This window comes from Sceloporus occidentalis, unplaced genomic scaffold (assembly GCF_023333645.1).
Source record: "Sceloporus occidentalis isolate IW3139 unplaced genomic scaffold, rSceOcc1.0.p SCAF_3, whole genome shotgun sequence".
NCBI lineage: Eukaryota > Metazoa > Chordata > Lepidosauria > Squamata > Phrynosomatidae > Sceloporus > Sceloporus occidentalis.
In genome coordinates, this window is record NW_028316983.1 from 159,051,332 (window position 1) to 159,065,621 (window position 14,290).

General features: G+C 36.8%; 1 protein-coding gene across 1 annotated transcript in view; it reads left to right on the forward strand.

Annotated features, from left to right (window-relative positions):
* The window catches only part of GMDS (GDP-mannose 4,6-dehydratase), a 360,128-nt gene that overhangs the window by 96,473 nt on the left and 249,365 nt on the right, over positions 1-14,290 (forward strand). Inside the window, exons 5-6 of the mRNA XM_089518792.1 lie at positions 11,374-11,566; positions 13,132-13,236. Of these exons, the coding sequence (XP_089374918.1) occupies positions 11,374-11,566; positions 13,132-13,236 (298 nt within the window). The remainder of the gene's footprint in view (positions 1-11,373; positions 11,567-13,131; positions 13,237-14,290) is intronic.

The window sequence follows — 14,290 nt, forward strand, 5'->3', positions numbered from 1 at the left end:
CCGCATTAGCGGCAGCGGCAATGGCCGGAGCGGACCCCCCAAACCGGGAACAAGGCACAGGTGGGGGCCCAAACCGGACCGTGACCGGGAGGGGCCCCCCGAAACCGTGAATGGCACGGGGGCTGCCGGGTTATGGCAACCCTAAGTACAGCCTAAAGCTCCTAGAATTCCTTGGCAGTCCCCCATTCAACTACTAACCAGGACTGATCTTGCTTAGTGTCTCCAGAACTCTCTGAAATACAATTACATGAGAGCTAACTGCTATGAATGACATGCAAAATTCAAAGTGTGCCACAAGTGAGTGGAAAGTACTAGCATGTGTGCAGGAAGAGCTTGCTAGTCCTCCCCCAGTATATCATCTCAGCTGCTTCCAAGTACCCCATGATTTCATGAGTACAATGGACTGTAGGAGAAAAAGAGGCTCAGGAATAGTACTTGTGCACAACCATATCCACCTCTTCTGATCATGACAACTGAATTTTGTTTTTGTTGTAGAAAAATATGAGGTTGCATCCAGATCTGTAGAAAAGATGCTCCTATTGACAGAAAGGGGGATGGGGATATTTATTGATTTCTCCTCCCTGAACCCACTGAAAAGTTACTATGAGAGACTGGTGGAGGCTTTCTTTAGGCCAGAGTTAAAGGAATGTTTAGTCCAAAAGTTATACAGAACTACTTTGATCTCAGATGTGTTTGGATACTACTTGGTCATAGTCTGAAGTGCAACTTTGGCCCACTCAGGAAACATGTGCTAGCATGGTATCTTCATCTCCTCATCCCATAAACATTTTTTGAAATCACTGTATTTTCAAAAGCAAATTCTAATGTAGAAAGGGAGGTTTGGGTTTGAGGGAAATAAGTTCCAAAGCTTCTAAGGCTGATAAAACTTATTTAAGCCCTGCATTAAACAAGTCTGAAATCCACAGAAGAACCTGCATAATCTAAACTTATATTAAATCTAACAATATCTGTTTCCTTGGATCATCACTTGTATAGTGTTTTGGTTTTTTAAAAGCACCTTTCCATATGGAAGGAGATGTAACTGACAATTCTCAAAGCTGAAAGTCTATGCAGTGTATTTTGTTAAACACGTGCAAAATATTCTGGCTAAATCATTTTGATTTAAAAACTTTGTCCTATCTTTACAGGTAAGACACAAGCAGGATTATTTTTTAAAAATCAAAGGATTCATGCCTTTTCTTTTTAGAAGCTGCTTATACTTAATAGAAAGCAGCATGTGTACATCCTGCAAACTCATTTCCTTATTTAAAGTGAGCATCCTTCCGTGCTGAGATTTGCTTCCTTTTATAATAGGGAAGTTAGTAGCAGGCCTTTGTAACCTCTTAAAGGCACATCCCTTCCAAATGACCTTTGTCCTATGCGACCAAACTATATTGTGCAGTTAACTGTCTTGTTCCATGTAGTTATATAAAATACTCAAGAAAATACAAACCAAAATGAATTTGAAAACATGTTTCCTTGTTACAAAATATAAGTAGTGATTCAGAAAAAGAGAGGATATCTTAATGATATTACGATACATTATTTCTTGCAATGATCTTACAGCTTTATTTAGATTTTTTGGCAACCTGAAATAATCAATATGACATTACAAATAATAACAAAATTAATCAATACTCCAGTTCAAATCATTTTTGTACATATTTTTTTGCTCTGAAATTATTGATTTTTCAAATAAAATGCTAAAAGACATTGGCTTCAATAACAATTATCTAGAAGCAGATTTCCATATTTGGCAGTCCACAAGTAGAGAAATTAAGATATAAACCAAACCCATATGGCCTTTGTGTTCATTTACCCTTTTACTGGTTATCACAAACATGAATTAAAACCAATTTTTCATTCTCAACTTGCATGAAATTTAATTCCTAGTAGTGGCGAAGCCCAAGTGAGCCTAATTTCATTGCTATGTAAGATTGTGACTACTGTTGCCAGGAGAAAGTAACTGGTATTTGTAAAGAGAAGTTCCTTTTTAATGTCAAACGCTAAACTGTGACACGATATTCAGAAAGCAAACCGGCAGTCCAAAATAGATGCAAAGCATTGTTGTATGTCCCTTCTTCCAAATGTTAGCTTTACTCCGGTTGTTATTTCCAACTAGTGTTTTGGTTCAATGGACTCCATATAACCAGTTACTTACTAAGGTCTCACTGATACAATGAGTTTACTATAGTGAGATTAACAACTGGATATACGCCATTATTTCTAGAATGTCTTTGTTTGTTCATCGCCACTATCAGTCCTTCTGAAATAATTTCACAGTATTCATTACACCAAGTGGAGTTACTTGGCTTTAGTAAAAGCATTTTTGAGATTCACTTAACTTTTGTATCTTTTATGACATCTCTTAGATTGGTGGTTAAAGTAGTCAGCAGATTTTTCTGCACAGTAATTGCTCTGTGGTATTAATTTAGGAGGACTGTTAAAATATTGGTTTATGGAGGTGAAAATGATCTGCATTCTTGTAAGAAGGGTAGTTATAAATAGACTTGAAAATGGTAACAAGCTGGGCCTGCTTCTTTTCTAGGGTTCCTTTTGAAACAAATGATTCATCAAATAAGCAATAGTAAAGGAAGAAATCTGCCAATTTGTAGAATTTGACTCCTCCTAATCAGAGCAAGGCTGCAGGATGTTGAGTTCCTGCCCTCCACCTGATTAAAGCCAAATGCACTATGAAATGGCTGGGACTAAGAGGAAGCTCCAAACACTTCACAGTTGGGGGTAGGACAGCAAAAGAATAGAAAAGAATCCCTTTACCTTTGTTGTTTTTCTGGCTCTCATAGATAAGCACTTATTTCCTGTGGTATGTGGACCTTTAAGAAGCTGTGTGCAGTGGAAGATAGAATTTTAAGTGCCTAGTCTTGGCAATTTCCCCCCATTGATACTGTAGCTGTTTTCTGAATAGTCAATTTTCTTCAACTGTGGTCACTATATATGCCAGATTTTCAGACGGCTGCCCACCCACCTTTTTGTAAACCATAAATTTTATATGAATAAGAAGCAGATTCAGATTAATTTTTCCATCTGGATCGTTGTGATGGCTCCCATGCTGCTGTAGGATTCTTTACAACTTCTTCCATTTGTTTTTTAAAATAGTAAAACACATTGCTAATTGTGAAATAATTACAAATTATCTTAATCCACCTGAGTTTTATGTAATTATCTGGAATGATAGAACTGACCCAATGTACATTTTGTTTATTAAAATGTATGTATTACTTCCCAATACCATAAGAATTCCAAAGTAATTTATAAAAAAGAATAAAATATAAAAAGTATATAATAACAGTTTTCAGAAAGATGTAAAGGATTCATCCAAAAGAACATCTTAACCCATTCTTCTCATTCAAGAAGATACAAAGTTAATTATAACATTAATATATTGGAATATGTGGAAGAAGATAAAGTGTTTCCTTACTTCTGAAAAGATGACAAAATTTGTGTTTAGTGAATTTCTGCGGGGAGGAGCATTTTATAATTTTGAGGAGTAATACCAGACAGAAGGCCTGCTGTCTTCTTGCCACGCTTCAAATAATGCTCCTTAACAGTCAAACGTTTGGGACTGTTCTAATATCTTGCTGTCCCAAAAATATTTTTTTTTAAAAAAGACTGTGTTGCAGTTACAATAAAGTCAGTCAAAAGACTTATTTCAGCTGGAAGATGAGGGAGGAGGAGGTGATGATTTGTAAATATCTCACATTGCTGACATATCTTTAACTCTGTATGATGAAGCATCTTTGTCCTTGATGTCCCAATAAGGACTAATGCCCCTTATTAATAAGTAAGATATGGATCACATTAGAGAAAATATATGCAAGGTTTTCATTTAATGTTCTTAGGGTAGATTAATTTAGGGTGCAATCCTAAAATACAATTTCCAGAGAGTAACGCCTACTTAGGATACAATCCCAAAATACAATTCCTAGGGAGTAACACCTGTGGGACCACCCAGTGGGGCTTATTCTCAAGTAAACATGCATTGGTTTGCACCACAAAAATAAGGAAATTTTATTTTTATTTATAAGAAGTGAAAAACAAGTTAGAACAGTTGATTTGGTGTAAGAACAAAGGCAACTTTTTAATAAACTAGTGTTCTAATTACATACTACATTTAGGGTTTTTATTTACTTCTACGGAATTAATTATTTCCAGGATGAAAAAAAATACATTTGGCTGGTAGACACGTGTGCAAATTTTTATTTTTTAATTAATTTGAGCTCTATTTGCATACCCTCCAACTGTAGTGATTTAGCAGGGACAGTCCTGATTCATCCCATTTTTTCAGTTGCTTTTGGAAAGTCCCAGTTTCTCTCTTTTCCCTCCACTTTCTTGCTTTGTCCTTAGCTTACTTTAGTTGCTGGAAATATAGGGCCAGAACAGTTGCCTCTTTAAAGCTGGCATCCAGGCAGCTTGGGAGCATGGCATTTGTACGCCACATGCTCCCGCGCCGCCCTGAAGCCACCTGCAGTTTGGGCAGCCGCCCAGAAGTGGGCAGCTTCAATGCATTCCAGTGGCATGGCATTTATATGCCACACGCCACCGAGGTGGCTTGTAGCCGCAGTGGGGTAGGAAAAGCTTCCTTTTCCCTGGCCAGAAAAGGAGTGGTTCTTTGCTGATCCTTTTTTGGCTGCCTTCAAGGTGGATTGGGGCTATGGCATGTGTTCGCCATGGACCCAATCCATCCTTGGAAGGGGTGGCTTCAAGCCATCTGTTTCGCCCCTGAGTTCAAAGTGCAAAAGTAGTTTGTGCTCAATTAACTTAGTGGGGGATAAGAAGAGGGGGCAAAATCTTGCGCTTTACTGTAGACACAGGCAAAAGGAGACTATTGCAACCTCTCCTAGCTTCTGTGTAATAACTTTTTCCAGCTTGTGTCCTGGTTTTTACCTGTGAAACATTGGAGATTTGTTTGTACCAGTACAATGTTTTCAGTTGTTTTTGAAAGAAACAAGATAGAATGCTTATCAATAAATAGTTTAAGACTATTTTAGTTTAAGACTATTAAGACACTATCCACGATCATCCAGAGGGAGAGAAGGGCGGGCTAGCTCCATCAAGCCTAGCCAGAGAAAGAAGAAGGGGCCTCCCTTCAGTCCATCTGGCATGGTCCAGGCCTAAGAGGGAGAGGAGATCTGCTAGATTTATTCACCTTCTCCTTTGCCATTCCCTTCTCCTTTTGTGTCTTGTCTTTTTAGATTGTAAGCCTGAGAAGCAGGGAAATGTCTAATGAACAATTTGTAAGCCACTTTGAGAGCCTTTTGGCTCAAGAGTGGGGTATAAATATTCAAAATAAAATAAAATAAATAAGACAGCATAATGCTTCTCGTATATATAACAAATGCTCCTGATTTAATTCAGAATGATTTGAACTCAATATTTTCTTAATGTGTTATTGAATAAACAGGTACTTATTAATTCATGATGTGCTTGCTTTATATAGCATCAGAAATTACTTATAAATTGTGTATGATCTGTGTCACATAAAAATAGTGTTTTAAATAGACTGGAACAAAACCAGTGTAGAATTAAAAATTGATTCGTAATTAGGAAAAATTTTCCTGTTCCACCTTGCCAAAAATGGTGTTTGAAAATATGAACATGCACTAATCTTCTGAGTCAATGGAACTTGCCTGTCTGCTGGTTTGGAACATTGTAAGGTTACTTGTTCTTAGATGTGTCTGTATTCAAAACAGAAAACAGATGTTTCATAATCATCTATGCAGAAAATTTATCAGTTTCTCTTGTCATTTTATATGGTATTGCTGCAGAAGAAAACCACATGATGTTACTAACTATATGTAAATGCAATAGTTAAGAACTAGAATGCTGTCTAAAAGGGAAGATCTATTATAAAATGACTAAATATAGTTGCATTTTAAACATACTTTGCCTAAATTACAAGGCAAGAATCCACTGAGAAAAAACTTATTACCTTTCAGTCATTCTTGGAGTTACAAATGAGTTATATTGATAAAGAAAGGAAACTGAAGGAAACTCCAGAATGCACCCCCTCCCCCCAGATGAATTCTCACATTTTCATTCAGTAGTGATAAACATTTTCAAAACATATTGTGACTACCTATTTAACACAGATGAAGAGAAAGGCAGATCTGTTCTTTTGTGGTAAGACTATAGGTGATGCGAAGTACATCTGTTTCCCTTTTCAGACTTAAAATATAGGTGATGAGATGGTCTACAAGACTGTGGAATATGTTTCTCCAAGCTTGCTTTCATGGCACTTCAACAGTACTGAAAGAAGATGGGAAAACTGCAGATCTTACGGACAGAATAATATCTCAAGAGTTACTCTTGGCCTCTGACAATTTCTGATTTGTCTTATATGAGTTGTGATAAGGTTATGTGAATTTACGGCTCACCTTTCTATGTAATGAGAGCACCTGGATTAACAGCTGCCCTTGTTCAGAACTTACTATAATTTACTGACTGCACTTCAGGACTCTTCACACCCTTCAACCTCCTTACTCTCTTCTGGTTTGCGCCCTTTGCTGTTCTTAATGGAATATTCATTTGAAATGAGTGGTGGGGGATGTGCTCATATGTGCAGCGTATGTTGTGAAGTGATCTATTTCTATATAATTTCCCTTCCTTCTGCCTCTCTTTAAATGGGAAGAAGAGACAAAAATAGTCTTTGCATTATAGGCATATGCTGGTGTTCTGATATAACAGAAAACTATGATTTATTGCTAGAGAAAAAGCCACAGAAAGTCTTCCCTACACAAACACAAAAACACTGTCATGGCCACAAGATGGTGGCAGAAAGTGAAATTTTCCTTTTCATTAAACACAATTTAGTGTTGTGTGTTTGGGCCAGAAGTACATTGATCAGTATTCTGTGAAGAGGTGAGGTAGCACTTGCCAATTCAACCTGTTTCAAATCTCCTCCAGAATGGAATGTGGGAACCATGCAGTCAGTGTCAGGAAGACTATTCAAGAATGACTGTCCTGCCATTGTCTTTCAGCAGATGGTTCTTTCTGGATACCACGTCTTTCTGCCAACAGAAGGAACAATTTCATTCATGAAGGATCAAATACAACCCAGTTGCATGATTTATTGAAACAAGCCTGCTATTAGCAGTTGGCTATAGTATGCCTTCACAACGGCACTTGCACATTTTGCCTCTCATTCATGCCCTGAATACTCAGCACTTCTTTTTCTCTGTTTATGTAGCAAAGAATGCTTTCTTGTGAGAAACAGTTCTAAGGTTTCTAGCACAATATTCTTGGTTTGCATCTTTTTTCCCCCTGGGTATTCCCAAGTGATGTCTCTGGCTGCTCTGCTGTGAACTGCTGTTGCATCTCTGCACCAGATGTTTCCACCCTTGCTTCTCATGACATCAGAACTGACACATTGTTCTTCCTGTTCAAGATCAAGTGAGGGTATGATTCCTATCCTCATACCTTTGAACAGACCAACAAGGTTGTTTCTTGTATGAACACTGTCACTAAATGCTCTACATCATCTTCAACTATAAAATGGTTTCTTCCAGTACATTGCATTGTGTACAACAAAAAAAGAACCGAATAACTCATTTGTTGGTTTTAAAAAAACAAAAAACTTAGTTGCTTTTGGTCTGGACTTTTAAAAATGCCAATGGAGAGTGGCTGAGACCTTTCAGGTGACATCATTTTAAACTGTTTTAAGTACAAGTATTAGTTGTATTTCTTTGCCTGGAAATTTTATGCTGTGGACCATTTTTGTAGATGCCTGTGAGAGAAAAGGTAGCATATAAACATAGATTAGCTGGTTTTGGTAAAAAAAATTAAAGTTAAAGGCCATTTGGGGGGGCAAACAAAATTGACAGGTCAGTTATGCCACCCTGGGCTTCTTTTTTTTAAGACACCAAATTATTAATTCTTGGTCAGGTTTATAATGTGCTGTTCTTCAGTATGTTACATATGGGTATATACAATATGCTATATTTTAAATTACTATGGATATTTCATTGTATGAACAGCCAAAAATGCCCTCCTCTGAAACTGAAAGCGGCTAGATGTTTTTATGTCAAATTTTACAGGAGGGGGCCCACCCGCTATCCAAAAGGAAAGTTTCCACTTTTGCAGGTTTTGTGGAGAGAAAACTCACCCTTTGTTTTTGTAAAAAAAAAAAAAAAGCAGTCTGGGTGTATGCAGAAGGTTCAAGTACTAAAAGAAAAAACTTTAGAGGGAACAGGTGGCCCTAGGGCCATATGTTACCCACCACTTTTGCAGTGGATCAAGTGAGGTGGTCAGTGAGGTGAAATGAGTTCAAATTCTCAGAGCTCTCTGGTTGAGTTTGGGCTACAAGCTGTCCCAGCACAAAGGACAGACTAATTAAACAAATGGTTCATCTTTCTTTGAACAGTCTGTTTCATCCACACTTAAAACTACATGGTAATGTACCCCATCCCTATGTCTTTTAGACTTATAATTAGATTTAAATACTGTAGATAATGTTTTGAAGAACTGCTGAGCATCTTCACAAAAGACCTTATTTTGAAACAGAAATATATAGAACAGAATTAACTCTAGCCAGCCTGTTGCTTGAGGAAACTGTCAACTTCTTATTTATTTCAACATTCTTGCACTAGGAATATGGTGGCAAGATGTAGAACTACCATGTTGGATGACACAGATATATCTGTGTAGAATGATTGACTGATGTATTGTTTTTTTTTTAGACATGTATATAAAAAAAAGTTGAAATTTGATGTTCAAAGTCACTTCAATATTTTATTCATAGTCATTGAGTCCCATGGCTCCAATAGAGTGGAATTAATTGACTGTCTTTTTTACAACTCCCTTGCTAAAGTTAAAGACTCTGCAAGACTTCTTTTGCATTTTTTAAAATGAGTATTTAGCACAGCAGGATTTCCCTGTGTAAGAAGATTTTGAGAATTATAATGTCACTAATCATTGATATTGCAACATTTTAAACGGTTAATTTCTTCCCTGGCTGCACTGCAGCCTTTCTTTACCATGGAAAACCAAGTAAATATTTTGTTAATTTTTTTTTAAAGGAAATACTATTACTATAAAATAGTTCTATAATTTAAGGTTCAAAACAATTTAATATTATTGTTATTATTTTAAAAATCTTATCTTATATAAACCTGATAATCAGCTCCATCAATTTAATGAAAAAGGAGGGAATGATGAGAAAGCTAAGACTGTGGTCCAGAGTATACTTACTAGAAAGCACATTCCATTGACTTGGTGGTTCTTAGCTCTGAATAAAAGTTGAATTAAACTGAATGCATGAATACATTTTTGTAGTAAGCTTTGGTAGCTATTTTGTTCTATTACTTTATTTATAACCTGCCTCTTTCCCAAAGCTGGGACGCAAGACAGATTAAAGAAATATGAGTAAAAACCAATATAGCTAAAAACAACAACAAGAAGTAAAGATTAAAATATTATTAAACAGTGTATAGAAATTAAAACCATTGAGAACACTGATTTAAAAGTAAAGAAAACAAATAATAAACTAACACAGCACACTTTTCTGGTAAAGCAGTCTGTTTCCAAAGCCTGCTAAAGTAAAAAGATCTCAACTTGCATGCGAAAGGACAGCAAGGAAGGGAGTAAGTCTAGCCTCCAGAGTCTAGGAGCAACCATTAGGAAGGATCTTTGAATTATATTCTGAAAGTGTGAAGTTGAGGGCTTTCATGGCCGGCATCCATAGTTTTTTGTGGGTTTTTCTCCGAAGATGCCAGCCGCAGATACTGACAAAACGTCAGGAATAAACTCTTCTAGAACACGGTCACATAGCCCGAAAAAGCCACAAAAAACTATATTCTGAAATATTGCAATCTATAGGGCCTGTAGATACTGGCCAAAATAAAGCTATACTTTGGAGGTGAGCTGTTTAACTGATACATGCGTCCTAAGAGGCCAGAAGCCACGCCAAAGCCACGCTCCAGTCCTAAGGACTGGACCATAGCTTTGGCACAGCTTCTGCCCTCTTAGGATGCATGTATCAGTTAAACAGCATACCTCCAAAGTGACCCGAAGCAGCTTTATTTTGGCCTGACTGTATGGTTTCTATAGTGTACTTTCTATTTATCATTTTCCCCTCCAGTTCCAGTGCAGTAGTTGGCAAGTATGTAACCCATGAATCACATGGAATCCCACAGGGACCTACGATCCTCTCCCTTCCTTCAATTGAATTAACAAAATGTCAAATTACCGGTGATGTAGATTTGAGTCAATTGACTCGGACTCAAGTCACTTCAGTAACTCAGCTTGAACTTGACTTTGCAACAAATAATGTACTGAATTGACTCAGCCCAAGACCTATGTATTTTTAATGGTCGACTTTCTGGTGTAACTTGATCCAGAAACAGCAAACGTGTTAGGATGTGGGCTTGGGGAAAGGGTTGAGGTTTACTCAGCAGGCTGTCCCCACTGCACATTGGAGGAGCCCCTTCTGCTTCAATCCTGTTGCCATTTCCTGTTCCCATCTGAGAATTCTACCCCTAACTTTGTGCCCGTCTTTTTTATTTTCTAGTTATCCATTCCATCACACACACACACACACACTACCAGAACTTCCTTTTTTCTGTTAAAAGTATCTCCCAGATGTGAGACTCAACTTTACAAGCATTTGAGACTTGAAGGTTCAGACTTGAAATTTGGAGTGAAAGGCTTGAAACATCACTGCAAATAACACCCATAAAATCTGTTAAATATAATCTTCCTCCTGGGACTTCTTCTTTAGAGGGGAGGATAAGAAAGGCCTTCCTTTTGCAAGTGACCAGTTACAACACATTAATTCTTTGACCCCAGTTCTTTCCCCAGATTTATCCTGGTAAGACACTTTTCTCCATAACAACTTGCATTACCTTTTTTATAGTGTAAATATATATTTGTGGAGTTACATTGGATCAGACCATTACCCAGCCAATTATATAGCAGGCACTACAGTCTTGTAATCTCCCATTGCACAATGGTCAATTGTATCACCACCACCACCTGCTCAAATGAGAGAATATACACAGCTGTAGAACAGGTGCAAAAGGAAGGAAAAGCGGGAAAATAGAGGATAGAGCAATTGTTAAGGAACCATTTTGGCATAACACTGCATAGTTATCCAGTTTCTCCTGAGAAGAAATGGCTTAAAATTTAGCTTGAGCAATGCTCATGGGCATGTGTGTGTGTGCACACATACACATGTACACCAGTTTTATTGAGAATGGTGGAAATGTGTACTACAACATACACATAGTCATATATGTGCAGCCTTCACATTTGCTAAGGGACACGTTTGAAACCTGCAGTGTGAGACTGTTTCATTTTCACTCCAATGTAATGATCTTTATTTGGATGCAATTTTTTTTCTGTGTCTCCTTTCTTCAGATATCTTTTGATTTAGCAGAATATACAGCTGATGTTGATGGAATTGGCACATTACGATTGCTAGATGCTATCAAGACATGTGATCTCATAAACTCTGTGAAGTTCTATCAAGCCTCAACAAGTGAACTTTATGGAAAAGTTCAGGAAATACCCCAAAAAGAGACCACTCCTTTTTATCCCAGATCACCATATGGTAAGTACAACACCTCCACTCATGTGTTTTGTCATAAATCGATGCAGACTTATAGCTGCCATGAAGCATAAAGTGACTTGTGCAGACAGAAGCAGCTCCAGAGTTCTCAAGGTTCCAGTCAGGTCTACCTTTTATTTGTTTTCTGGAAGAGCAATTTGCATTGGTGGCAAGGCTGTGTAAACAAATTTAAAACTGATAGATTGAAATCTTCTTCATTCCTTTGTGCATTAATTCTCCTACTCCCTATCTCATCTACTCCTCTCTTCAATATGTCTTCAGTTATAGAAAGTCATTTATGGACAATATGTTGTACTTTTATTGGTGTACTTAATATGTTTCATTGTAATCACAGTGAATATAATACTACTGAAATGCTATTACAAGTTGAGTCTCACTTACTTGAAATGCTTGGATCCAGAAGTATTTTGGATTTCACACACACACACACACACACACACACACATATATATAATTGGCTTTTGGAATATTTGCATATACATAAGACATCTTGGAAATGGGACCTTGCGTCTAAGCTTGAAATGTTTCATGTACACATTATAAACATAGCCTGAAAGTAATTTTATATATAATATTTTAAATAATTTTGCGTATGAAACAAAGTTTGTGTATATCAAACCATCAGAATGTAAAAGTGTCACTATTTCAACTTATATTGGATGATTTTAGATTTTAGAGTAATTCCGATTTCAGAATTCTGGATAAGGTATATTCAACCTGTGTGTATGTGTATGTGTGCACACTGATTCCTACTAATGGGATTAATGCATATCATAATAACTGCATGTCTAGTCTATCCTGTGAAGATTTTGTGTATAGGCAGCACTAGGGCCTTTGCTTGATGGATGTAAATTAACATGCTTTTGTGTGTTTGCTTGATGGATGTAAATTAACATCTTTTTAAAAAATACTTTCTTGTTCAAATCCAGTCATGTGGAATTTTTCCTCATGAAGCCAGGTTTCATGGGTATGTGGTTTGTTTTTTATCTAAGTTAAAATTTCTCTTGAGCTCATTTTCATGATGAACCTGGATTGAGTAGGCTGTGTGCAATATTGTAGTGCTAAAATGTCCAAACAAATTAAGATCACCCCAATAATCTAATTTGGCCAAACCATCACTACAGCAGCACATGCACATGTGTTAATGCAATGTTTTAATGTTAACTGTACTAAGCCAGTGATAGGAAATTTTATTCTGCTAACACTTGAGTGCTGTTGAGCACTCTTTATGGTTTGTTTCACATCATTTTAGTGAGAATCATATGGCTCTCCAGATGTTGTAGAGCTGCAGTTCTTGGCAGCCTTAGGCAGCATAGCCAGTGGTGAGAAAAGCTGGGAACTGCAATCCAACAATGTCAGGAGGGTTCCGTGATTTCCTTCCCCCTTGGAAAAAAGAAAAGGAAAGAAAGGTTTCATCCAAATATTTCAATGTGTTATCAAACTGGAATGAGTTTTGTGGGAAATATCTTTTCATGGATGTATTTGTTCATATGGATGAGTTCTTCTTTGTAATTATTTCAACAAATATATTTCAATGTTTTCTTCAGGTGCAGCCAAACTGTATGCATATTGGATTGTGGTGAACTTCAGGGAGGCCTACAGTCTCTTTGCTGTAAATGGCATTCTTTTCAACCATGAGAGTCCCAGGAGAGGTAAGAAAAATGTTCAAAAATGACTTCCCTGGAGTACAGCAGAACAGGAATGCCTTTACAACTGTTCTCAGATGGGTTCCAAATCTGTATAATCAAAGCTTTCACTTTTTCATACAAAATTATTTGCTTTTTATGCAAAGCACCACACAATACTTCTATAGAAATAATTTAGTTATTTCTTACATATTTCAATATTTGGCAGCTGTATTTCCATGTTAACCCTCCCAAGGCAAAGTCATAGTATACAAAAAGATAAAATTTCATTGAACTATTTTATAAGCTTTAAGGCAACAATCTATAAAACCCGAATATATTTAAGCTTTATAATAATAAAACAAAGGAAATGTGAACCCTCCACTTTGTCAAAAAGCTGGGTTTACTGATTCCCACTAATGGGATTAATGCAAATCATAATAACTAAATGTCTATCCTGTGAAGATTTCATGTAACGGCAGCGCTAGGGGTGTAAATATCCACTACATGTTTCACCCTTGATAGGAAAGGATGTTTTGATGGACGCCCTGTCAAAAAAAATTCCAACAACAGCAAGGAATTTATTTTTGGTTGGGTTTTTTGTTTTTTTGCACAAGAGCAAAGCTTTCCTTTTTGTCAACATCTCAGAAATTGGTTGAAGAAGCTTCTGTACAAAACTAGTCTCTTGTTGTTCAGTAAAACAAAGCTGATGATACTGCAAGCGCAGAAAAATCTGCGCTTGCAGTACTTATACTTATACTTTTCAAAAGTCGTGCAACTATACAGTAGAAATCAAAAATGTGCAAAAATGATTTGTGAAATTTGCGCAGATATTTGTTTTGTAAATGTAAAAAAACCCCTCTCCTATTGTCTACTGTGGCAAGATTTTTTTTAACTGTTTTTGGTCCCCCCTTATGAAAACGAGATAAGCATGGATTTACATTCCTACATCACACTCTGTCAGCCTCATTCATGTGTGCAATTAATGGTTAAGGTTTTGTAAAAAAATGTTATCAGGGTCCAAACTGACCTTTATACTGAACAGCAAGTAGAAGAAATGCTTTTTGTTCACTATTACAGT